Genomic DNA, 26,428 nt, shown 5'->3' on the forward strand with positions numbered 1-26,428 from the left:
GGTGTACACACGGTGCGAGTGACTCTTGCGCGAGTATTCACTTGCCGATCGCGCGTATTCACGTGCGTTATATGCATGTGTGTATACTTATATATACGGCGCGAGAAAACGGTCCGCCGCGTTCGCCGCGTGACAGCCGTTGACAACGACGACGGGGTGGCGGCCTAACGGCACTTGGGTCCGCGAACGTTCATCTTACTCAAGAAACACTTTGGACGCGATCTCCTCTGTGGCGTGTGTAGGCGGGTTCAATTACCGTGGTCACCCGTTTGAACTCTCTTGGTCCCCCGGCTTCGATTGCGGACTCGCGATAACTCGGGTTAACACGCGAGACCGGCACGGTGCAGTCGCGGCGCGGCGCGGACGCGGCGTTCCGCTGTTTTCGCGCGGATGCAAATGCGACCGCCTTATTTATTCGCGACATTGTGCCAGACACTCCAGCGACGCATGCAATCGGGTGAATCGTCATTTGTGAACGAGCGAGCGCGCTCGTTCCGCGACCCTTTTTCCACGGCGCAATTCTGCGATTGTAAACCGCTCGAATCACGGACGGCTCGTGCTTTACCGAGGCTGATAGCCCGAAACGAAAGAAACGCGCCGTGCGTTTTAAGCGATTGCACGTTCGCTATGCACGAACGTAATGACATTTACAGGGAGGAGAACGAGGACCGCGCTCTTTCCCTTTTTTTTTTTCGTCGAGCATATAAGGAATATCCCGCGAAACGGCCCGGAGGTTAATGACCCGGACGGAGAGGGAGAGACAGGAAGGAAGGCCCACCGGCGAAAAAGTACCTCGATTCCGTACGAACCTGCACTTGTTGCGCACGATTATGCATGCATTAGGCGTATTCCGACTGGAGGCTGGCTCCAGATTGCAATCGAGTAAAGATGAATTGCTTCACCTCTGTGGACTCGCGATACTGTGGACATCGAATGACGAATATATGGTTTTTATTATTCTTTTTGTTTCTTGTTGATAAAAGCAAAATTGAATGAATTGCTCGATGAAACGCTCAAATTAATACACCTAGACATCAAGATCGGGACATTAAAGTTTCTTTCTCTATACCGAATGTAGAATACAGGCCGGTGTGACTCTCCTTGTCATGTTTATCCACGCCAATGGCATTGTGATGACGAAAGAAATCGGCCGTTAAACAATTTTTTGTTATTATTTGCAATATATTCACTAAATAAAGAATAAGCTTGCGTTACGAAAAGTTCTTCGCTGAAGGAGACAATGTGGCTTCGAATGTGTTTTCAGTTTAGCACCCACACTTGGAGTGTCTACGCCAATGGCGGTCAAGTCGAACGAGGGCCGAGGAAGGACCGGTTCTCTCTCCGGTCGTGCGAGGTCCCTTCTACTACCCATCGAGCCCCGATCCGCGGGGCCTCACGTGGCCCCCTGGGCCCCACGCTGCACCAACTCGTTCGCTTGATCCTCTCGGGCAAGCAAACTAACTTCGGGATCTCGGAGAGGTTCGTTGCGAATAGGCACCACGAGATGCTCATTACCGCGCTGCTCGTGAGATGCCTGCTAAATTGGTCGTGCGAAAAACACTCGATATGTCCTTGAGACATTGCAATGTAGGACTCGTTTTAATTTAGTACCTGGAAAAATATATTTCTCTGAGAAAAATAAATTACGCGAATGATTCTACAGTAGCAATGCAAGATTCATTTCAACTCTTTTCTTCTCAAAATATATAATAATAATAATAATAATTATTCAAAAATTATATTTATGTGTTAGCTTTAACAATATAAAAAGTTAAATTTTTCAAATTTAAAATTTAAATCCTGATTACTTAATTTTATGTAAGAATTAGGAAGGAATACTTATTTTACACAAACTTATTAGATACACAAAAACGTTTAAAGTATAATGTTAAAAGAAAAGGAAACGACCAGATCTTTTGCAAATGTATGACTTTCACGGTATTCGTTTATGGTAACAGGAGGGTAGTCAGCACGAGGGAAGTCGAGGTCACACTAGTTCTGCGTCTAATTATATACCGCTTGTTTACACAATTAGCTAATTGCGTCGGCTGGAAACCGTAATGCACCGTTAAATACCAAGTACAAAGAAAATTCTGTCGCGTCGAGGCGAGCAGCATGTCGCGGTAAAAGAGCATCGGCCAATCGATGGTCGGCGCGATAAGGGTCTCCCGCGCCGATCGTCTCCCGCGAGATAGTTTATAAATGATTCGTCGCAATCGCCGACGTATCGCGTAATTCACTCCTCCGGATAGAGCGTGCCCGCGGCAACTTTCCTTGCACCAGGGTGAATCGGCTTTCTTTGATTGCCCCCCGGTCGCCATATAGAAGCGCACCCGCTCTCCATAGGAGGTACCCTTCCGTGCCTTTTTTTTTCAAGCCGTTCGACTTGACGCGATGGAGCACGCAAGTGGTTCGATAACTCCCAACTATAGTTACGCAGCGGGACGATACCGATCGGTCGATACGTCATCCTCGATAACTCCCTCTTTCTTTCTGTTTGTCTTTGTTTCTCTGTCTTTCTCTTTCCTCCTCTCTCTTCCTCTCGATAAGGAAGTCCCCGAGGACGGAAAGGTGAGGCCGTCCTTCCAATTAATAAATTCACCTTGCGTCTGCCTACCCGTCCCTTTCCGCACGTGTCTCCGCGTGTGTCCTCTCCTCATACCGGACGCGGCGTAATTTAAGCCGCGACGCGCAGCGGGGCGACGCAACGTATAATAGCGACCTTACTCTAGACACACGTATAGTTGCGTGACTCTGCGTTTTCTCAAGTCGTCCGGAAGTCCCACGGCGGTGAAGCCGCGATCGATTTCTCGAGCGCACGCTGCGTGTCGATTAATAAGCCCGACCGAATTGTTAGCGCGCGCCCGCAAGTCTGTATGTTGACGAAGCAGCTGACGTTTCTTCTCGATTCGTATATGCACCGCAGCTCGGCAAAGGCCGCCGAGTGCACCCTCAGCCTCGTGCAGGCGGTATACTTTAGGTGTAGCTATTAACCGCCTGGCCGGAAAGCGGATGCCGACAAGGTCGAGCTCGCCGTGCTCCCAGGAAGACTTCTTTCCGCGTTAATTAATCAATTCCCCTCGTTTCTCGATTATATGCCGGGAGCGTTGCCAATGGCGTAACTCGGCTTATACGCTCGACGCATGCCTGGGGCATAATGATATTATTCCTGCCACGATTTACCGGCCGATGCAGATAACTGACGACCAAGAACAGGTATTATGCACGTTCCTCCTCAAGAAGAGGCAAATCGATTTGCCCGCTCGTTAATAAGCGTTCTGTCTCTTCACACGATTTATCAAAAAAATCCCCTACTGCAACATTACGCGCGTATTATTTTGGATACGAGCATATATACATATATGTGCATAAATATGGATATATATATATATATACGAAATTTTGATTTTTCTGAGAATCAATAAGTAGGTGCAAATTCAATATTTCTTACCTTTTCATTCCGCATAAAATTAAATTACAACTCTCCGCTCCGCGAAAATTACGTTACAAAATTATAGAACAAAAACTGAGGAGAGATAAAACATAATAATTGAAGCAAGGCTTAATGTGTTAGTTTTAACTGATGTTGATGAAGTCACCAATTACATTGATGCAGCGAGCAAATGATGATAAAGATATCGCCGGTTTAACAGCGCTCAATCTTTTTTACGCTAGTTGCACAAAAGCATGGAGCATGATGCGTCTAGAATTCCGACGTGTACGTGCATGTACGCGTGTGTGCGTGCGATATATGTGTGACTTCTCCTCTCGTGCATTTACCCGTTTCAGTATTTCGCTCGCCCGCCAGAATCTCGCGCGCGCGCGCGGATTCGATTCGCCGCCTCGATAATCGTTCGATTCTTTTCGTGTTTATCGGTACAAGAGCAGGAAGAACTCGCGCGCGTTGTGCGAATGCGAGCCTCGGCTCTGGGGGCCGTTACTCCAGGAAATCGCATGCGGTACTATACGCATTTGCAACGCGCGAACGTTACGTATACTGCGTAGCGGCCGCGCGCGAGTCCCTCGTAGCGTGTTGCGGCCGATTCTTTCCGGCGCGCTCGCGAGCGCGCAGGGGGCAGATAAGGCGAGCGCGATGCAACCGTGGGAGGAACGAACGGGCAGAGATTCTTCCCGCTTGAGAGCCTTTCCACGTTTCCGCGAGCGACAAGCCGCTCGTTTTTCGACTGTGCCGCAACGCACGATCTCTTCCGGATGCGTCGCGTCGCCGCTCGGTAGTCGATTGCGAGAGCCCCGATTACTTAATCCTCGAGCTGCACAAAAGGCTTTCTTTAGTCGCTGCGAGTCTCTGTATTTACGCCTCAGACGTAACATGTTTTACGTTTTACCACATCAATTGTTCGAGGAGTTCTCTTTTAGGTAAAAAATACTCGAACGTGACATAACATCCACACGCGCGATTTACTTATATTAAATGAAAGACAATGTTTGATATTACTTCACTTTTTTTTCTCTGTATTATGCAAATACTATATACTGCGTTAAGAAGTTATCATTCGCGTATATTTATGCGATCGCATGAAATTCTCATGCAATGAATGTAACTCTGTAACGCCTGCGCACCGAAGGGGTTAACGCGTGGAGCCGCATAAAGAACGACGGATGCGAAGGTGACTCACGTGGAATGGAACGTGAACGATAAGGCAAGGAGCTCGCAGGATCGCGCAATGCACCAGTATTTAAATAGCGTTTCTTTCTCACTTTACGATAATGTGCTTCGCATCTGCACGGGCACGAGCGCGTATTTTGCCCCGCTTTTAACATACAGTGGGCGGAAGGTGTAGATCAGTGTCTCCTCTATGAGCTGCTCTCCATATAACTGTAACGAAGACTGAGAGAACCGCGGCAACCTCGCAACCTATCCTGTATCGTAACGAAATTTATACAGACACCGAGGAATCGGAGCGTCGAATCGGGTATTTTTCGGTGTATCCTCTAGCGTCATTCGTTCGATATAATTACGGTGCGATTCCGCTCCATTATAGCATAGAAGATTGCGCCATTTGCGTCTGACGAAAGTCTACATGATGCAGCGGGCCGCAGAAAACGTCGGGTTTGGTTGCGCGATCGCACGAATCAAGTCCTCCGAAGTTTATTGATTCCGCATCCACTGAGCAGGGTCAACGATCTTCGCCATTCGAGCCGGCGAGATCGCGATTACCGGCGGCGGCGGCGGCGTGATTCGAGAAACGAATTAGAGAAATACAATGGATTATCTTGGGTATCGATCGATCGAACGAGCGAACGCGTCTGTGTTCCTTTTTCTTCTTTCGGGCGCCGGAGATGTACAATCCTGTCGGTCCCCTGAAATATCTACGAGATCTCGAGGAGGGGGCAGAAGAGAAGGGGAGAAAGAGAAAGAAAAGAGAAATATGTAGATAGATAATCTCTAGTCTAACAAATGGAAGTGCGAGCCATGATAGCGCACCTGCGCCGGGTCTGCGCGTTGTGTATTACTTGTCGATTACTCACGATAATTACTACCGTAATCGGTAAGAATAAATTGCGCATTACAGCACGTCGTTCTTTTAACCAGCCTTTGCTTTTTTTTCGCCGATCGCGCGCGCGCCTTTTGATCTCCCGCTTACAGAAGTAACGGCGCGACTGTGGCGGAATCCGAACGGGCACAAAAATCGCGCGGGGGATTGAATCACGATCGACACCGATCGCATTTCACACGGTGAATCCGAGCACGGCGTTTTACACACAGGTACGTGAAATCGATTGATAAGATCGAAGACCCTGTCGAACTCCGAGAATCGTCTCTAGTGTCACGATCTTCACCGATATTTACGATCACCGGTGCAAGGTATTTCACATTGTCTACGAGGATAGCTTCTGGTATCCTAACGGTCGCACGCTTTAACGGGCTTGCATAATTACGGGCGGGTGATTGATCGATCGTCGCCGTCAATGTTTGATATTAATTGCTTCGATCGAGGCCGTAAGGAACGCTGCGTGAAAGTACACGTTAATCAGGCGGCGTAATACAGGCTTAATGTTTCACGCGTAACGTCCATATCGTGCTGTCGAGTTATGGCCCGCACTTTCAAAAAGGAACACGAACTCTCGAACCGCGTCGTGGGCTAAAGCGACGGAAATTACGAGCCCCCTCGCTTGGATACGAGTGCGTGATCCGCCGTATTTCACCAATTTATCTTTTTCTCATGCCTCGCCTTTCTACTCCGGTGCTTTATGCCTTCTCCCTTTTCGGGTGAATGCCTTTTGCACGCGGGTGGGAAAAGGATATTTTTAGCGGTTACGTCATTATGGATTTCAATGGGAATCTGTATTGAGTGTTACTTAATGTTGCAATTATTGATTAATGATTTATCAATCAGCGATTTATTTATCAAACAACTCGATAAATTTCTTATTGTTGAATATGTTGATTGGCGTGGATGTTTGATAATAATATCGCAATGATTTTCTATAAATAAATAATACCCGATGCGTATGTACATACCGATGATCTCGAGGTGTATTAATAAATTGCAAAAACTTGAAATGTGAAGAGAGAGACTGAGAAAGTTATAAGCGGAGAATCTCACGGATGCAGGCTCTCATTATTGTCGCCAGGATGCAGACTTTTCCGTAAGTTTTTCCAACACGGTCGATAGCCTCGTTTGAAATAATTTTATCTTCTGTCTGCATCGTGTCGAGCAAAACGAGCGAAAGCGATATCCTTCATCGACTTTCGGCCCCATCAAACCTCCCATGTAGATCGACTATCGTTGACTAACTCCTGTCGCGAATGTGCGATAAGCTATAGCGTATTCGGTTATGCTAATTCAAATCGACTGCCAAGATGATTGCGGCGAAAGAGGGAATTGGATTCGCCTCATTACCATAAAATGACGATGTGACGGATGGGAAAATTGATTGGCGTAGACATGTCGAAGCGCGTGCCAGGCTAACTGCCGTGACGGTTGTTTTTCTACCTCCTCGAATGAATAATGTTTCTTCGATTATTATGTTAGTTTTGTTAGCGGTGTTATGTACTCTGTTACGTACCGACATTGGATTAACTGTAGGGACGCAAATAAAAAGCGTAATCGATTACCGCGCGATTACATCGTACGCTAATCAAGTGCGTCTAATATCCGGGTTCTCTGCGAAAGTATATACACCGATTGACATTGAACAGACATTGGATTCACGTAATAATATATCAGCATCTATATCAATCGCTGCATCCAGTAGAATACATCATTTCCCGTAAAAATCGTAACACGTCAGCGTCAATTATTGACGTTATTAAAATCGATATCCATCAGCGGTAGAATGTTATATTTTCGTGCCTGCGAAACGTTTAAACGGACACGGATTTTGATATCTGTATCGGCGGTAACATCGGGAGGGTCATACGCGAAAGTCGTAATATATCAAGATACGCAGGGGGATAATTTTCTTGTAAATCCGCCGTTATATACCCGACGAGTCCCGTGGCATTCCTCAAAGCACGGATAAGCCATATCTCACGCAGCTGGATCTGTCCTCCGCTGCCATATAGATTGTGAATTAGTAGCGAGGAGTTCTTTCACCGTGGCCTCATCTACGGCCAATCGACTACCTACTCGTCTGCCTCAAGAACACGAGGCAGGACATCGTCCGGATATTCACTGGCGCGAGCAGCCTGATACATGACACGCGATGCAGCACCGTACTCCGATATACCGCGGCATCGAATAGAAGATATACGACACGCGCGAACGTTGTACGAATAACGATTTACACCGCGGCGCTAAACGAGGCTGCGACGTAACGATCAATTTCGTACATCCTCGACTCCGCTTACTCACACGGCCGCAAATCAGACGCTCCTCAAGGGGTATCTATATTCGACATACTTCCACGCTGGCAAAAATAAATTATGGCTGTATAGACATAGACCGGTAATTAAGCAGCGCATAAAGTATTGGAGCATTTATCATGGGACCGGGAAGGGGAGATTTGCTGGTATCGAGACGTGTGGAAAGCGCTCGCGAGCGCAGCCGTGGTGGGATGGGAAGCGGATTTCTCATCCGTGTGTCCTACGCCAGTGAGGCCGCACCACTTCTGCAGACGTGCTCCGAGAGAGACGCTCGTACGGCCTGTATTTTCAGCGCGACACACCGGTACCGGCGACGGCTACCGTTGGAAACGACACGTCGAGAGAGGCGCAACGTGCGGCGTGGACTGCGTGGAGATGCCCACGCGAGAGATGCGAATCCGCCGCCAACGCGGGCGCACGTTCCGTGAGAGCCGGATCGCAATTCTGGCCAGGCAATAGAATCGGAATCGGCTCCGCGGATTTCCATGAGCTGCCCACGAGAGTTTGCCGGCGAGTAGTCGCTTCTGTCGTCCCGCCCTGGTTCACACCTTCCACGTATAGCGCTGTACCTTCTCTTGCCCCCTTGCCCTCGTCTACCTTCCTTTATTCACTTCCTTCGGTCTTCCACCTTCCATACGCCGGCCTCGCGCACTCGTTCGCCCGCTCGCGTGCGCACAGCCCGGCCAGTCTCGTATTGAATTTACCGCTTCGAGCTGCCTCCAGAGAAAACCCGACGGTTCGGCGATAAGCCACGCACAGTGTCGTATGTCTCCTCCGCATTCTACGATCGGTTAAGATTCTTCTGCATTCCCCATCAATTTCTTTTTCTTTCCCCAGACCAGATATCAGGAACGCGACCTACGCGGATTTCGCTGACCTTCATTGTCTCTCGAGCGGCTGTCAGCCGTAGCTTCCGTTACTGACATCTCGTGAATTCTCTTGTGCCGGTTTCTTACTAAAAATTCTCTACGCTAAATCAGACGATGTAGAATCAACGATTTCTTATGAATTAAATTATTGAACTTTTTAGAGATTCTAACAGAAAAATAAAACTATTCTGTATTTATTAAGCATAATTTTCGCCGGTCGATACTGATTGTATAGTACTGACTATCGTCAAAACCTGACAATATTTAAATGTTTTGAAACAAACAAAAAATTATATATATGTATATATACATATATATATATATATATATATATAGATATATATATAATATATATATATATGTCATGTGTAAAATAAGAGGCAGAGTTTTCATACTTGTATTTTTTATTAATTAATGATTCACGACAATATTGCGTGGTAGCACGTCATCAGGGTGCGTCGTTGCAAATTTACATCTCTGAGTCACGTTGGACGAGGTCCAACTCGATTTCTAAGAGCCTTCCTCGTACAGCGAATCGCTCTCCGGAATTACCGTGTATTCGGGTACCCAGTCAACGAACTCAACATGCATTAATTACGTGACGCAACGCTTTCCCACTGCGAATCCACTCGCATACCTTCTCTTTCTATTCTTGAAACCAGAAGAGCGCAGTTTTTATTTTATTTTAGCAATTCTCTGCAACTCGTTCTTTTTTTTTCTCATCAAGACCGTAGAAGCAATAAACACCAGCAAAGCAGACCATTGCAACATAATGTACTTTCGTGTGCGCGCACTCTCGTCCTCGGCATGAAAACAATAAATAATATTCTTTGTGGATTACAGTGTACGGCCATTAGGTTTTACTGAGCATAAAAGTACATATTACGAGTTAGGTAACAAGATACCCCCGTACATGTATCTACTCGCTAGTAACATGATAACTGGCTGATAAAGCACGATCGTTCATGTTGAGAAAATCAGACACGTTTAAGATAAGAAAGTTATCTGTTTCGAGCCAAAGTAGTTTCAAATTCATTAATAGTCCGGACCACAAATTATTTCACCAAGTGAACTAATTGAATCGAAAGTTGATATGTATAACGTATATGCCAATTAATGTGCGACGACATGTGTAATGAAAATTGCAGATGATCTTTCTTGGAGTAGTAACGTAGTTATTGAATTACATCTCGCAATGCATTCCGAGATGAGTTCCCACTATATATTCGAACCTAGACCATCGCTAATCTTGAAGAGCGACATTACTATCTTTACGATCTCCTCGCTGGTAATTGTCGCGCGTGAGACTCTTGCTATCTCTCGCGCACGTCGGCGGGGAAATTAGAGGGAGCATCGAGGTGACAATCTTCCCTCCTCCGTAAACGGGCAAGTCCTTACTCGCGCGCTCGCGGGAAATGAATTCCAGCGAATTTATCACGGCGAAACTCGACGCCGCGATGATACCACCGTCGGACGGTCGGCAATTTACGAGGCGTGATTTAGGGGCACGCGGTCCGTAACGCTTTAATACGCGCGCGAGAAGAGGTTGCGCCCGCCTCTCTATCTGACTTCTATATACGCGCATAACGTGAGAGCGCGGCATGCGTTGGCATGCGCCTTGCGCCATCGTCTCTCTCTTTCTCTCTCTCTCTCTCTGTGCTCCTCTCTGGTGTTCTCCACCTCCGTTCCGTTCGCTTCTACGAAACGCACGACGCGCGTGCGAATGCGTCTCACGACCGCGGAAAGCAGGCGCGTATAACGCGTAAGCGCGTCAGTGAATGAACGCACGTGTGAACGAGCGTCGGTGCAGTACACCCGCCGCGTTAAGGTTCGAAGGAATTGAAGTAGACCTACGTCCGGTCCCGTGACGATCCTTGCAATTTGCTCCATGTGTGATTTTTGTCTACACTCTTCGGTCTACCTTTTTTTTCCTCCCTCCCTTCGGTCCGCAAGCATTTACGAAATCACCGAAATCGACGATTCTTCGTTCCTTCGCCACATTGTTGCAATTTGCAGTAATGATCACTCACGCGGCGTATTCCCGTTGGCAGTCGATGTCGGAAATTATACGCTGCGCTGGTGTTGCGTGCACGAAAAGAATAATGCGGGAGTCGCGCATCGGCAGCAACCGATAACTCGTACGAGATGCAAAGAAAAAGGGAGATAGGCGACGTGGGCGTGCATAGTTATTGGAAGCGGTACTCCTTGCCCCGACGAAGAAGCGGTAATTGAATCGCGCGTCTTCCTATCGCGGAAGTCTCTACATATCGCTATTCATTCGTTATGAAATCCAGTATATCATGCGTGGCATACTAGCCTACTATTCGCCTTCGTGCGAGAACAACGTGCTCGCGTGAACTTTCCGATTTGAGAAAATGTTGGAGTATAGCGATATACTCACATCGCACGTCATTATGTGTCGATTGTGCTCGCGAGAGTGCCTTAAAAATCATTTTATACTCCGTCTTATGCGTCTGTTTCGTCTTGTTTCTCGTTATGCAAAATCGCGACCGCGCCGACACGCCCACCGTAACGAACCCAATTTAACGCACGCTAATCGTGAATTCCTAATACGCGGGCTATTATGGTGGCTTCACGTCCAATTGATTAGTGGGAAAATCGATTTCGCTAATCAGGCTGTTACGCGACGTAATGCATTACACGGCGAATATCGCGTTCCACGGGATATTTCGAGATACGATCGTGCACCGAGTTGCAGAATTACGCGCAAGAATTACAACCGTCTACGGTTCGTTGTTGCCTGATTTGTGGGTATACGGCCGGTGCGGCATAGTTAATAAATCTGCTACTCGCGCGCTATTGTATTCAGAGCGATCGTAATTTCGATATTTTCCCGAGCGCTTATTAACAACTACCTGCCAGATATTTAAGGAAATGTCGATATTATTCGTAGACCATAATGTACTTTCGCTTATTACAAAATCGCTCGAGTATTTTACGATCTCCTATATACGTACCGGTGTGTGCGGGCGTCCTATCGTTCGCGGTGCGTGCTCTGGGTACGCGTTGCGTGCCGTCGAGGCTTCTTGCAATTAGGAGTCATCACTGGGCGAAGTCGGAAACTTCGTAGGTCGCGTGGGTAAAAATCGACGACGCCGGGTGCCTCGGGGGCAGTCGATTCCAGGACGTTTCGCCGCACGTAAGATTGCAAAAATTTTACCGTTCGCGAAACGGCGCTCTCGGCCTCGCAAGACCGTCTTCTTGCTCGCTGCTCGTATCTTTTTTCCCTCCGCTTCTTGTACCGCGTCTCGTGACGCAAGATGCTATGGAAAAACGATGCGGAAACGTTTCGATCGTGAGACGAAAGCAACGAGGATCGAATCTTCGTGATACATAACGTTGTCAATATTCATCTTGAAAGTGGAGTTAATTATATATCGTATAAGGAAATATCGACACGTAAATTCATGGTCTTTCGATTCCGAAAGGTTCTGATTCGATCAACAACCTCGCTTGAGTAACTGTCTTATTTCTGACGGATGACGCGGATCGGTGCTCTCATTAATTTATTTGCGAAAAAAATCATTCAGTATTTTGATTATCAATATTGACCATCCATGCTTTTTAACGTTAATTTAAAAACTGCCTATTAAAGACGTTGTTTTTACATAGTTGTTTTTACATTGCTATCGCAATCGTCCCGGGAAGAGATATTCACAGACGTTTTACAATTTAAATGAGCCAAAGTGCTCTCCCGCGGGTAATTTATGATTAATCCACGACGATTTAAATTAATCGCGGAACGGATAAAAACCTGCTCGGTGAAAAGTTAAACGAACGTATGCCCCGGCAATACCTTCCGCGTTGGAGATATGCGATCGTTTTCCATTTTACTTTTTGGCATACGTGTTTCTCGTTAAAAGCTGTCATCATTCACGCGCTCCGGAGACCCCTGACTCGGAAATAGCGTTATCTATCAGTCTCATCAATCACACCGCTGAGTGTGCCTCTATTAACGCGACTCATTACTCCTCTGTCGCCCAAGAGTTAACTGCACGTACACGTGTCTCTAAACTCGCCCAAAGGTTAAATAACCAGTCGTAAGACGTTTTCCTCGGATTTTATCTCGTAACCGATACATCTAGCATCCAGCCCTACAATCTCGCACCTACTACCAGATAATGTAATTTTCTCCGCGCGAACAAAGTGAGATTAGTATGACGCTGCTCGTTGTACACCTATGCTAATGTAATCGCGATCGTTTACACTGCTAGAAAACATCCACGACGATGTTTCACATGATGTCGAAAAATTCACATCGAGTTCCGAGCGAGTTCAAAGCAAGGGTTGAAACCGGTATAATTTCCATGAGCTCAATTAGCCGCAGAGAAATATGTCTGCCGCACGTTAATTATATTACATTTGCATTCTGTGCACAAGATATCATTTTTGTATGCTTTTGTTTCGAAGCTCTTTCTAGACGCGTCTATATTTGAAGTCAAAAAGAAAGAGGCCTGTCGCGCGCAGCATTATGATTTAGTATAGTAGTACAGGAGATTATATCGTTCGATTGATAAAATGTTCACGTAACATTTAATTTGCATGCACGCGTGCTACCTCATAAATATGTGAAAACCCTGCGCCCGATTCTGTTATACTTAAGCGTAATCGCTTAATCTACTCTCTATGCGACCGTCTAATCATGAGATTGTATCTCAGGGGACGTCGAAGCTCTTCTCTCACGATTTTAATTTTCTGTTCACTTAGGTGTATCCCGGATGGCGGGGACGTCGGTTACACGATGACGGAGTTGCAACCGTCGCCGCCAGGATATCGCGTCCAGGATGAGGCCCCAGGCCCACCTTCCTGTCCTCCGGGGTCCTACAAATATGCGAGCCACGGCCACGGGGGCGAGGCTGCCAATTTCAAGAGTGCCACGTCGTATTCTCAGGAAGGCTATGGCCTTAAGCAGAGTCCGCCTCGGTCGGTGGCTCCTAACGAATATTACCGTCGCAGAAACGACGGGCGGAGGTCCAGCACGGAGAACGATCACGAGGGTGGCAACGGCGGCAAGAAGGCCGTCGCGGTTACCAGTTACAACGACAGTCACAAGAAGAATACTCCGGGCTATAAGAACGACTGCGGGTACGTGCTCGCGATTACGCGCTCGCTTTTTTTTTCTCAACTTTACTCACGCAACGCTCTTTTTCTATTTCTTTCTGCTCTTCTCTCTCTCTCTCTCTCTCTCTCTCTCTCGATCTTCTCCCGACGTGAATTATCGCAAGCGATGATTATCCGGTATATAAAATGAAATTATTGATATACATAATGCAATTCAATTCAAGTACTGTAATAATAAGATTACTTATATAGGATAATAGGATAAGACTTCCGTCACACAAGATTTATTCAATGCATGTCAGTGTATATACTCAACTAGACGGATATGTCTCAGTTTTTCTGATGCGAACGGTATATTGTCGAGAAAATAATAACTGCGGAATATCGGGGAAATACCCCGATTACCGTACAAGTTACGCTGAACTCGTTGACAGTACCATAAATTATGCAGTCCGCACATCCTGGTAATAAAGCGGTTCAATGACATCGCGCGCAGAAGCACCGCGGTCGAGAGTGCGCCGTATTACGAGTGATTCATTGGGCGAGGCGCTAATAAACAGACGATTTTGCGTCCGCGCGTAATTGTTTCCACGTAGGGAGGACATTGCGTCACGCTGTGCTATTTCTGCTTTCTCTCCGGCTCTTTCTCTCTCTCTCTCTCTCTCTCTCTCTATCTCGCCGCGGACGTGCAACGTGCACCGGCCACTTTAACCGCGACGTTTCCATACCCGTCTGTCCCATTAGGTACAGCGAGAACCTCGGATTCAACAGCTTCACGCTCCCTCTTAATGAGAGAGACGAAGCTTCGCCACCACCGACGCCGCCAGTTAGGGATGCCTCCAGCCTCAAGGGCGTGTGTTACGGCCCGGGACACGAGAAGTATCCTTCGTGGCCGAGCGCGCCCGAACGACACTCCGACGAGGATATCCACAGCTCGGGGCACAGCGGTTCTCACCGCTCCAAGTCCTGGACCGATCACACCAACTATCCGAAGGAGAAGCCGGCCCAGTACACCAGACCACACACGAAGAGGCCCAATCCCGCGTTCACGCAGCAGGTAACTTGTGTTAAAGCCCTCTCCGTTTTTCCGCAAAACGGTCGTTACGCCGCAACGCTTATACTACCTGAACGTTGACCGTGCATTTGCATAGCGACGTAATGCCGTGATTTACTATTAATTGGATACATAAAAGATATCGCACACGCAAGCACACGCGATTTCAATTTCTGTTACTTTTGCAGGCTTTACTATTAAACGTTAATACCCCCGTTTGTTACGCACTATAAAGAGAATAAGTTTTACAAGGATTAGTCGCGACGATTAACAGGAACAAATAATAATGTGTAATACGGATGAATAAATAGAAATAAAGTGGTCTTATTATAGCTCTTAGCGATTAAATTACATTTATGAGGTACTTTTAACTTCTGCCATTCACGCGATTTGCATCAGCTCGATTCCTTTACAGAAATCCTTCGTGCTATAGCTCAGAATTCGCCGTGTCAGTCGTTCTCGAATGTCTTGCCGGTTGCAAAATCGAATCTCGTTTACATGACACCAAAGTACCTCGGCGGTATAAACAAGTCACGAGGCAACGGAGCTTATCGGAACACTTTCCTCATGCTTTCAAACGAATTACAAAGTTTCACGTCGACACCATCCACGTGTTTAACAATTAAGGGGACTTTATCCGGGCGAGCATGCCGTGTTAAGAATCGGGATCACCTCGGGGCAAGACCTTGGTGTATATATTGTGCTGCGCCCTAAAACGGCATACGCAATTAATCTCCCACACCCGCACCCTCCTTTCTCTCGGTGACATAATCGCCGGCGTGCTACTGGCTTTCTCAGAAGTAGGCCGTGGTATTTCGATGGTCCGACCCGCATCACGCCGTAAATTTCGGTATATACCAGCAGTTGTTGGTATCAAGCGAGGAGAAGACTGTGGGCTAAAAAAACAGAGAAGAATGCTAAAGTTAGTTTAAGCTCCCTGTTTTACGGTGACCATGAAGTTTTATTAGACCGGCACAATTTCTATTTTAGAATCGCACGCAATTAGCTCCCTGCTGATGTATTTTAAGATCAAGATTTTTTTTTACTATTCCTCTCGAGGAAATGCGAGAGCGCATAAAATCATGAGTCATAGAATATCGCGGCTGAAAGCTGATCGTTAATAACGCATAACAGGCTTATGTGCATCTCTAATTCACAAATATTTTTCGATTTTTCGATCGCGTGAATTTATATAAAATGTATTTCATTTATTATCACCTCATTTTCAGCGTTACCCACATTGTGAGTGTAAACTCGCCGAAACAAAAATTACTTTGGCACAAACACACATACACAAGTGCTACTTTCTAAGTACATTTGTGATTTTCTATTACACTGCAAAAATTGAATATTGCAGTTGAAGACGGTAATGGAGCGTTGCGAGAAGATCCCAGCCGAGACTTACGAGTCACGCAACAGAAGTAGCGTTGAAGAGGAGCCGAGATTGTGGCCGCGCGTGGATCGCGAAGGTAAAGCTTTGGGAGACGCGGAATACGTGGTTCCATCACCACCGGAACGGGAACAGCAGTCGCAGACTTTGAGTCACGTTGATCTGGAGGCTTATGTAAGAGGCTACCAGGATCCTCAGGTGCCCCAGGTAAGAGGATTCAGTCGAATAATATTTCGAGCCGAATAAATATCCCGAGAATGCAATGCGAAAAAAACATACAGTGCTTAACAACTGCGGACATTATTTCTTCTTGTTGTGATTTCGAATTTATCCATTTAGGTGGACCTTTATCGCGAAACCACCTTGACGCAAGCGGGTCTTGAGGAATATACGAGAGTGCAGCATTCCCAACAGGCCAGCTACGCGCAATCCGAGGGATACCACAGTTATGTCTCCAGCGTGGATTCTACGACGAACACACCGTTTCTCGACAGGTGAGATTATCTTTACACATCTTATTAATATCCAACGTCACGCGATGTCTTTGTAACGAGAGATTACTCTTTTTATCAGATTGAGGAGAGACAGCGAGGCGGTGGCACAAAGGCCCGCGGCATCTTGGGAAGACACGTCCCGAGAGGGTAGAGACAGCGTGGTGACTACGTCTAGTGGTAGCGCATCCAGCAGCGAGACTTTAAAATGGCATGGCTCGATGTCGGATGTCAGCGTGTCGAGTGGCATGCCTCCTCGCCAGACGGTATCGGATCGATGGCATCATGGATCCATGTCAGACGTTAGCAGCGTAAACGGAGGGATTCTAACTCAAAAACCCAACAACGGCTGTCACGAGAAGTGGCAGAGTTCCATGAGCGACGTCAGTACGTCCGGGATGGGCCCGCCGACAAAAGGAAGGCACAGCATTGACAAATGGCAATCTTCGATGAACGATCGAAATAAGCAGGGACAGGGTAGACCCAGCTTACCAGCGGTGATCGGTCACTGCACGACGTCCGCGTCGATCAGTGATATCTGTCAAACGTCGGCGATTCGAGACAGCAAGTGGCAGGAATCCAATCTCGACGACGATTCGCTGAATGATAGATCACAAGCGAACCAGTGGGACAACTCGAGCAGACTCGAGAACGACAAGTACGCTCAGTCTATGCCGCAAAGTCCTACGCGCCAGCAAGTTGGAGCGGCGAGTCCGCAGAGCTCCGAAAATTGGAATCCTATACATGGATCCATGTCCGACGTGAGTCAAACTAACGGAATTCAGTGCAGCAAGCAGCTGATCGCTCACAGCGCTAGGGTGCAGACTCCTCAACGGCATCATTCGGAAAGCGTGCTGTACTTGGATCGCGAGCGCAGCAAACGAAAACTTTACCCAGTCAGTACGACGCAGCCGCAAGAATCCACGCAATCTTCGAGGTACGTACATTGACGTATATATATATATTTTTTTCTACAATTATTATTCTTTTTTTGTAATAATTCCCAAATTCACAAATTATATTATATGCAACATTTTTTTCAGATTGACCTTAAATTCGCCGCCGCAACCGCAGCTTTCAGTAGCTGAACGTATCCACGAATTGGAAAAGCAACAACAGCAACAAATGCGTTACACTTATTTGGATCCCGAGAAACGTCACAGGGTGTCCGATCCTACTCTGAAAGCAATCCAAAAGAAAGCGTTGTTATCCTTTTACGAAAGACACCAACAAGCGTCTTGGCGATCGGAGCCTCAATTGGCGCAAGGACCTGCGCCAGCACCTCAGAGTCCTCAAAGTCCACCGCCGCAGCCTCCCCCTCGACCGAAACTATCCTCATCCCGAAGAGCCAGTTCAGCGTCGGATTACGCCAGTGGTGCGTGGAGAGAAAACGTTGGCAGGTCCCAAAATCAAGGAAACGGCGACTTACCGAGTCCTAAGCATCAACATAGCAACAGCTGCAGTAGCCTCTCCACGGATTTATTGGGTCCTGTCATAGTCGGATCGGCAATATCGATAGACGATTGGGTGCCCGAGAGACCGCCTAAAAAGCCACACCTGAGAAACGTTTTCAACGAACGTGTACCCAGCCCCGATTTGCCACCACCGTCGCCGCCGACGGTCACGGAGAGCGAGGTCCACGATTGCGACGATCCATTGCCGCCCCCACCACCCGAGCTCAGCGACGATTGTTTCACGGAGCGTAAATCTAACAACATTCACCACCAGACGGAGGAAACGGCAAAGATCAGTCGTGAAAGGTCATGCGAACGACATAAGTCGGAAAGACATTCCATGAAAAGATCGAAACACAACGCCAAGAGAGATCACGATAAGCCCACCGGCAAATCCTCGCCGAATTCAACGAAAACAGGCGTGCAGGAACAGCATCAGTTCGTGAGATCCGCCACGGCGCTGAAACACGTGGATTCCGAAATGATACTGGAGAACGGAGTCTCGGCCGGCTTCGCCACGCACAGGATGGTAGTCACGGGACGTTCCAGTTTGAGATATCCTTCTACTCAGAAGCTTATGGTGAACGGGAGGATAGCGCCGACGAGGAGAATATCCGAGGAGAGATCTTTTTCAACCAGACCTCCGGCGCAACTGCCTGATCTTGTATCGCAAAGATACAGCGATTCCGGGAATCAAAGACCCGCCCCGCAGGTTCCGGTGGAGCCGAGGATCATTCGGCAGGAATCGATGCGAGTCGACGGGACGCGCGTCGACGCGTCCGGTTTGTTGCGAAACGATTCCGGCCAGAGATTAGAATCTTCTTCGGGTCAGAGACCGCAGCCTCAAGTGCCTAAAAACGCGGATAAAAATACCACGGCGAGTCCATCGTCGAGACCGAATTATCTGCCGGTGACAGAGCTCGCGAAGAGTCCGTCCAAATACCTGAAGAGCGGAAATCACAGTTTCTCCATCGGTAGCCCGGTGAAGACGGGCTACGAAGCTAGCTCGAAGTTATTCCCCTCGGAGTCAAGCCCGCAAAAATATCATGAACCTCCGAAATACGTTCCTAATCACCATCAACGTCCTAACGACGTGACGCAGAGGACTATGCACGGTTACTACGCACTGCCACCGAAATACGTTGACATACCTAAGCAGAAACCTCAACCTCAATGTCCGCTGGAGAAATACAGCACGGATTCTCCTAGTTCACCGCCACCGCCTTTAGCACCACGGCAGAGTACGTCTGGTAGGAAGTCCTTGCCGCCCCCGCCGAGACCCGCACCTCCGCACTCTCACCAAGGGTAAGTTTGATTGCATAACAATCTCTTCACATTCGCTCAACTCTTTGTCAATTATATGTCACATTTACTTTTCTTGATCAACTATTATTGATAATTAACTGCCACGATTAGTTAACCCAGTCACAAGCACGTGGTTGTGCATAACGGTAAATCAAACTTCTCGTTATTTTAATTTCTCGAGACCATTAATGGTAACGATCGCTATTAATGGTACCCATCAAAGCTTATTTTTACTATCAGAAGTTGTTATAGTCTTTGGAGACACGAGCGCATGATTTTTTTTCCCGTGCCGCTCATTCTGCGATTATTCAATTATTAAAGGTCTCGAGTGGGTTAAAGCTTTTGTTGCTGAAATGGCATCTCGCGTAATTTAAGATACGGCGGGCACACGCGATCCCGTAATTGCAAAGTAATTGAATGGTAAACAGCCGCCTCCGTTGCCAGGTACAGCATCATCATTATAACCCATGTGCCCGCAATGTCCCGCCGTACATCGCGCTTATCCCACGATCGATCAATTGAATTAGAGGTAACTGTAAGTACACCTCACTCTGCGTGATCGGTGCGGCTTATGTGAGACTCCGATAGATTGTCCGGAAATCCGAAGCGCCACGCAACTGATCTTGAAAATCCCGCGGAGCGAATCAATCGACGACAACCGTGCACAATCTAGAATTATTCGTATATCGCCAACATAATTTGTGACTTGTTGGCTCGTCTCGCTCCCTTGACATAGATAGGTTCCATATAATTTTCCATAATTACCGTTTCTTTTGAACAAAACATGTAATTGGCAGAACGGTACGTCGAAGTATTATATCAAAGAGAGCAATACGCAAACATGTTAATCGCCATATGTATTTAACGCAAAAAGAGATATTTTATAACGCTTAAATTACATTTATACTTCTAATATAATTTCTACTATACGACTACGGTTTACAAGCCATTTGCGCTTTGCGTTATCCAAATCATGTATAAAATCCTGATGTAGAACATTTATAACCGCAAGCGCCATCGCGACGTGAATTATGTCATTAGAAAATTTAATAGCCACATCCACGTTCTCATAAAGCAGAGCTGTAAAACGTTGTCTATGACCGTTATGGAAATCAAAGGAGAAGAGGAGTTAACGAGATATCGAACGAAAGAGACACCGTTTTTGCAAGCTCCTCCGCTGTGTGTCGCAAACTCGTAAACCCCCAAGGATCGCAATATCCGCCACTGACAGTTCGGCGAACTCGGATTACCCGGGGTTATTAATTATTTTCTCGTTCGTTCGCTCGAGCGAATCGCATACATTACCATGAGATTATCATTGCAAATCTAACGGTACCCATACCCAGACTGATTTACGAGCGTGTGACTTTCCCTGAATTACGTGCAGCGCGGCTCTTAAATGACACGGAGACGCGTTACGAGCAATCCTCTCCGTACCTCCCGACCAACGTGGAGGCATACTGAACGCATAAGATTTACCTCGTCGAGCTGTATATAACCATCAGTTCGCGCAGGATCGGTATGTTAATCCGCCGAGAGATCGGTGTCTCTCGTAAAGGAGAGAACCGTGCCACTCTTATGTGCAAGGTAAGGTCGCGAACCATATATACACTTTCGCGAGAATATAGAAGAGTCACGCTCGGTGAGTCGCGATCGATGTATGCGAGGATACGTTATTAAATTCCGACGGGTACGACGGCGTACGCATTCTTGAAAGGCGAGAAGTCGGGCAAGGACGATTTCGCGCGGCGCGAATTGTAATTGTATGAAAAGCAGAACAAGACTCGTTTCGCGAGCCAACGGTGGAGCGATGATAATGGCGAAGCGCGGCTCTGTGACCCGGCACCTCTTTATTCATCGATCCATGATTTTTCGGGCCACGTAGCACGCGCGAGAGGCTATTGAGAATCTAAAATGATTCGCGCGAGGAACGCGGGAGGGACACCTGCAGACGCCTATAACACAAGACGCCGAAGGCGGGGGAGTAGAAAAGAGAGAACGAAGTTCCGAAACAATCGGCTAATAATTATCGCCCAAGTTCTGCCCGGTTTTCCAGTTGGGATACAGGATGCAGGCTCGATCTCACGGGGCGATAACTCTTTTCACCTTTCTTTTGTTTCCTTCTCGCTCTGATTGGGTGACTACCTGCAACGCACCAGCGGTCGACCAACTACCCGATACGCACTCCGGCCAAGATGCTCCGAACCCACGACACGGTTCGGCGAACGGGCATTTGACTTGCGCCCGACCTTCGACAGGAAGAGGAGATTACCCTGGCTGCAGGAGAGTTCGCCAGAACCGTTTGCCGACGTTTCTCTCTTTCTCCTACCCCGCGCACTTTCTTTCTCCTTCCCGCGAGCGCGCTAGATATTCGAGAGCGCAACGGTTTAACCTTTCGAATAAACCAACCTATGAGGCAGAAATGTCAGAAAAAAGGTTACCGTGTGCCACCACGGGCGTGTTGGCCTGTTCGTTGGCCTGCTCGATCATGCTCTTCACAGCGCCGGCGGTGGAGATGACGAGGTGCGGCGCCACGAATATACGCCTCAACGATAAATTAATAACGAACCCTGACAGTGATCTCATATTTATTGTCGACATCCAAACGATATGTATCTTGCGCGACATTTTCATTAATTGCGCAAATTTTGCACGCTTCGCCGTATAACGAGAGTTTCGAAATCGCGGAGCCTCGCGCAGCACGCCGCGCGACGGCAATTCATAAGTCCGATACGAAATTAAGTTGACGATAAATGCGATTTTTTTTTCGTTAGCATCCACAAAAGTCAACAGGAATGCGTCGCTTGTAAAAAGGTTCTCGCGCTCCTTTAATTGCGATTCAGATTTATGCAAGAGCCGGACGCCCTCTCTTTCTCTTCTGTTCTCCGCGGCCGATGATCGGGAGTTACGTGGCGACCCGCAGCGTTATCGCTAATCCTCGTTACGCGAAACACGAACCGCCGAGTCGTTTTCACTTTTCGTCGCGTCGCGGCCGGCACTACACCTGCGGCGCGATAATTGGCCCCTGAATTCCTGCTCGAGTATTATGGGGGCCCGTATAGTAATTGCGGCGCGATGTTTCCCTTGCCAAAGAGTCAAATCGATTCGGAAGGTTATAGCAGCGGAGTAATGGCAATGAAGAAGAAACGCTAATTCGCAAGTCAGATCTGATGTATCGAAAATCATAAATCAAGTGGCATTTTTTTAATTATAACGATTCTTTAGCCACTGGTTAAAATCATCGGGAATAATAACAATAATTTCCGTTTTTCACTTATTCCTTCTATCTTGCATCGTAGCTTACAAAAGATTTTCCCTATTATTAAGTATTCATGAAAATAAATTATAATTTGTATAAGAAAAATATACACTCTTTGTTCGCTAAATGCAGATTATATTGTTCCAATAACTCCACTGCTTTTGTAAGAAAGGCTTGAAATATTGCTTCGGTAGGATTTCTAGAGCTCTAAATCCGTCATTGCATTGTAAATCTTGTTTTATCTCGTCAATTCCTGCAGCTATATATATACAGCAATACCGCGGCCTCGAAAACGGGGTAGTCGACACGGGCGACGACAACACACGGCAATATCATTTACACCGGTTGTTCCTGTCGTCCGTCGACATCTTTCACTATCCTGTATCCGATGATATCGAGTAAAACTGGCACTCGCTTCTTAAGAGAAAAGCGCGTATCGTGTGTCGTGTCGTTGACTCAAATCCGCGAGTCACTAATGTAATGTCTTTCGCCTCAATTAAATATATCTTTCATTTGATTCAGAACAAGCTGCTGTTGGTCTCAAGAAACTGGCGTGAATCCTCGTGAAAAGAAAAATAATAATAAGAGCATTGGGACAAGTATTGGTGAAACATTATGCGTTGTACGTTTTTATTGATTATTCTTATCTGCAACCGACAGATATTTTCCTAGGTGCGGTCGCAAAAATGTATGCTCGACATTATGTAATATATCATTTCTTGGATATAGAAAGGAAATAAGCGAGTAAAACGGTAAAACTTTGCGCAGCGTTTATCGAGATAATTATCGCGGGGATGGGATAAGTCGTTTCGTTTCACCAGTTCCGAGCATAAAAGTGGTGAAACTTAATTTTTGCGGACCGCCCGCTGCACCATTTCGCCAACAGCGGAAAATAATATTCGACTGTAACGTTACGAAATTAGAGTGGATTGGATATGCGTTGTATCGCATTATCGACTTGCGTCATTCTGCGTATATCTATTTAGTACGACGGATAATTTAACTGCCATTAAACATAAGCAAACAGTATAGTTACGCGTTAGCGTGTTCTGGATAAAAAGAGGTGCAAGTGCATTAAGAACGAAGACTTTCCACACTTTGTAACATCTTCCTTCGTACACAACGAGACTCGTTTGATGACCAGTTTAGAAACTGGGTTAATGGTATGTAATCGTAGCTAATTCTAAACGCGTTTAGCAGTGATAGTGGTAATTCCAGTATTCATACATTAACGAGATCAGGATTCGAAAGGAAAGAGTGATTTTGTGAAGCCTCCAAATATTGAAACATTTGATTTACAATCGTGCGTAGGCAATCTCGTACAATTTAATGCCGAAAGATATTTCACAAAATGAAATAATCACACGCAACGTTACAATATCCATTGCCGCATGCCATACGATTATTATTATGAACCAGAAAGCTCTGATTATTAGATATCTCCATTGAAATAGTGAAACTCTTATAGACAATGTTTACTCTTATTACTATTTCAGAGAATGAAACTTCCGTAACGTACAATCAAAATAAACCTTTTTTCTGAATCAGGAATGAACGGCTGCGACACACACATAACAAAAAGTCACTATATATGAATATCGTGTATACATACATTTTAGATTTTTAACACTTTACTTGATTTAATACTTAAATTTGTGAAATATAAAAAAATTATTAATTTTTTCCTATAAAGAGATTATGTGTTCATAATAGGGCTGGTGATTTCCTTCGAACATTCGAACTTTGAACTTTCGAAGCTTCGAAGTTCGAAGGTCGAAGCCTTCGAAGCTTCGAAGGTTTCGAAAGATCGGCATTGAAATCTTCGAAATTCGAAACTTTGAAACTTCGATACTTTGAACCTTCGAAATTCAAAATTATACAATTATCAATTTAACACGTCTACCCATCCACTGATACACACACATTCACATCCACACACACACACGCGCGCGCGCGCGCATACACGCACATGCACGCACACTAACCCACTCGCCACTTCAGCATATATATATATATATATATTAATTCTTTTATTTAAAATATTTGTAAATTTTACTTCTAAATTTATCATTTGCACGAACGTATTTTTTGAAACTTCGAAGCTTCGAAGCTTCGAAGGTATCGAATATTCGAAGTAGGTGAAAAGTAACAGCCTTAGTTCATAATAGAGCGGTAAAATTACTCTATTATGATATAAATAATAAAGATAATCGATAATATATTACAATATATGAATATCTTTAATAAATATGTATATTAAATAAGATTCAACAAAATTAAAACCTTGCAGATAAATTTTGAAAGAGCAGCATTATCGGCTTATTAAATTATAATCAGCTGACGGAATTCTACATCGTATTTTACATTGTTTCATTTTAAAATAATTTCTTATTCATGTATAAAAATGTAAAGTTATATATAATACAAATTTTTTTTAAATGTAAAAGATGTCAACAAAAAAAGCAATTTGCAGATAATTAATATAAATTACAGCTATAAATGTCTAATTACTTGAACATCGCCATTCATTTGGATGAGGTTTATTACGCTCGACTTCGACGAGCTACCAAGCACGTCGTCCTGCTTGTGACTTACTGTCCACCAGGGAAACGGTTACACCAAGGAAATTTATATAAGTGCAACGACGACGTGACAGAGACGAGCGACAAACGAAACGGCCACGAAGACAATGGCCAGCGACTCGAGACCGGACGACACCGGACACGAAGTCACGGGACCGTCTCAAGGAACGGTATCTTCTCGACGACAATCTTCCTTACGATTAAATGATTAACACAAATTGTTCGCAAGTTCACTAGTTTTTGCAGTAAGAGTTCTGTACTTCATTTTTGCGCGCGCGACTATAATGAAAAGATTTGATTATTTGAAAAAAGAAAAATTCAATTGCGTGCTTAAATTATCATTTTTATATATCTCTACTGTGTTTACTGTAACTCGAAATAACAAAATAAATTATATCTCAGAGTTAATTCTCAACTATGATGTAGCGCAAACATATGACAGCTCGTGCAAATATTAATATGAATTCTCGTACAAATATCTCAAAATTTTTATAAGTTTTCTCAGATGAAATTTTTATTATATGGATAAATAAAGTTATATAATTTCCAATATGACTGTTATAAAATTTAGTGTCTTAGAGGAGTGAAATAACGGAAGATTTCCACGTCGAGAGATAAAATTGCGCAACGTAAAAATTTCCAGAAGCGAGAAAGTCCAATTTGTGTTAAATTGTCCGACATTAGATTTTAACCGAGCGATGTACCGTTAGGGGACACGTGTCAGAGCGCATCAGTACGACAAGACGGACAGTTCAAATTCTGTCAAATTCCACCGAGCTTTATCCGGATGCCTTTTTCCTCAACATTCTCAAACAGCCATCGGGCACGCATTATCAGCGCGCGGTTTAGAAAACGACCTAGCCCACTTGCACCTGGGCAAACACACGTAACTCTCGACTCTCGTCGCGCAACTTTTCCACGTCGAGAATTTTTTATCCACGGCATTTCATTTCAAATTGGCTCTCTCCGATCAATTAAGCGCGCCCAACAACCCGGTAGAACGAATGCTGCCAGTTTCCTACTCACTGTCATAAGCATTAACATACGGCCTCATCTTCTGACAATGTGCACTTTCCCCTAATCTTCGATTATGGATCCTTTATCCGCAGTC

The 26,428-nt window shown here is 45.8% G+C and overlaps 1 protein-coding gene across 2 annotated transcripts in view; it reads left to right on the forward strand.

Moving 5' to 3' along the window:
* LOC105455917 (protein Shroom) overlaps window positions 1–26,428 on the forward strand; it is a 159,290-nt gene that overhangs the window by 99,512 nt on the left and 33,350 nt on the right. For both annotated transcript variants that reach the window (XM_011699627.1, XM_011699628.1), the window contains 6 exons: window positions 13,429–13,806; window positions 14,527–14,839; window positions 16,194–16,433; window positions 16,566–16,720; window positions 16,800–17,654; window positions 17,761–19,476. In XM_011699627.1, coding sequence (XP_011697929.1) covers window positions 13,429–13,806; window positions 14,527–14,839; window positions 16,194–16,433; window positions 16,566–16,720; window positions 16,800–17,654; window positions 17,761–19,476 — 3,657 coding nt within the window. The remainder of the gene's footprint in view (window positions 1–13,428; window positions 13,807–14,526; window positions 14,840–16,193; window positions 16,434–16,565; window positions 16,721–16,799; window positions 17,655–17,760; window positions 19,477–26,428) is intronic.

Source organism: Wasmannia auropunctata, unplaced genomic scaffold (assembly GCF_000956235.1).
Source record: "Wasmannia auropunctata unplaced genomic scaffold, wasmannia.A_1.0 LD335828.1, whole genome shotgun sequence".
NCBI lineage: Eukaryota > Metazoa > Arthropoda > Insecta > Hymenoptera > Formicidae > Wasmannia > Wasmannia auropunctata.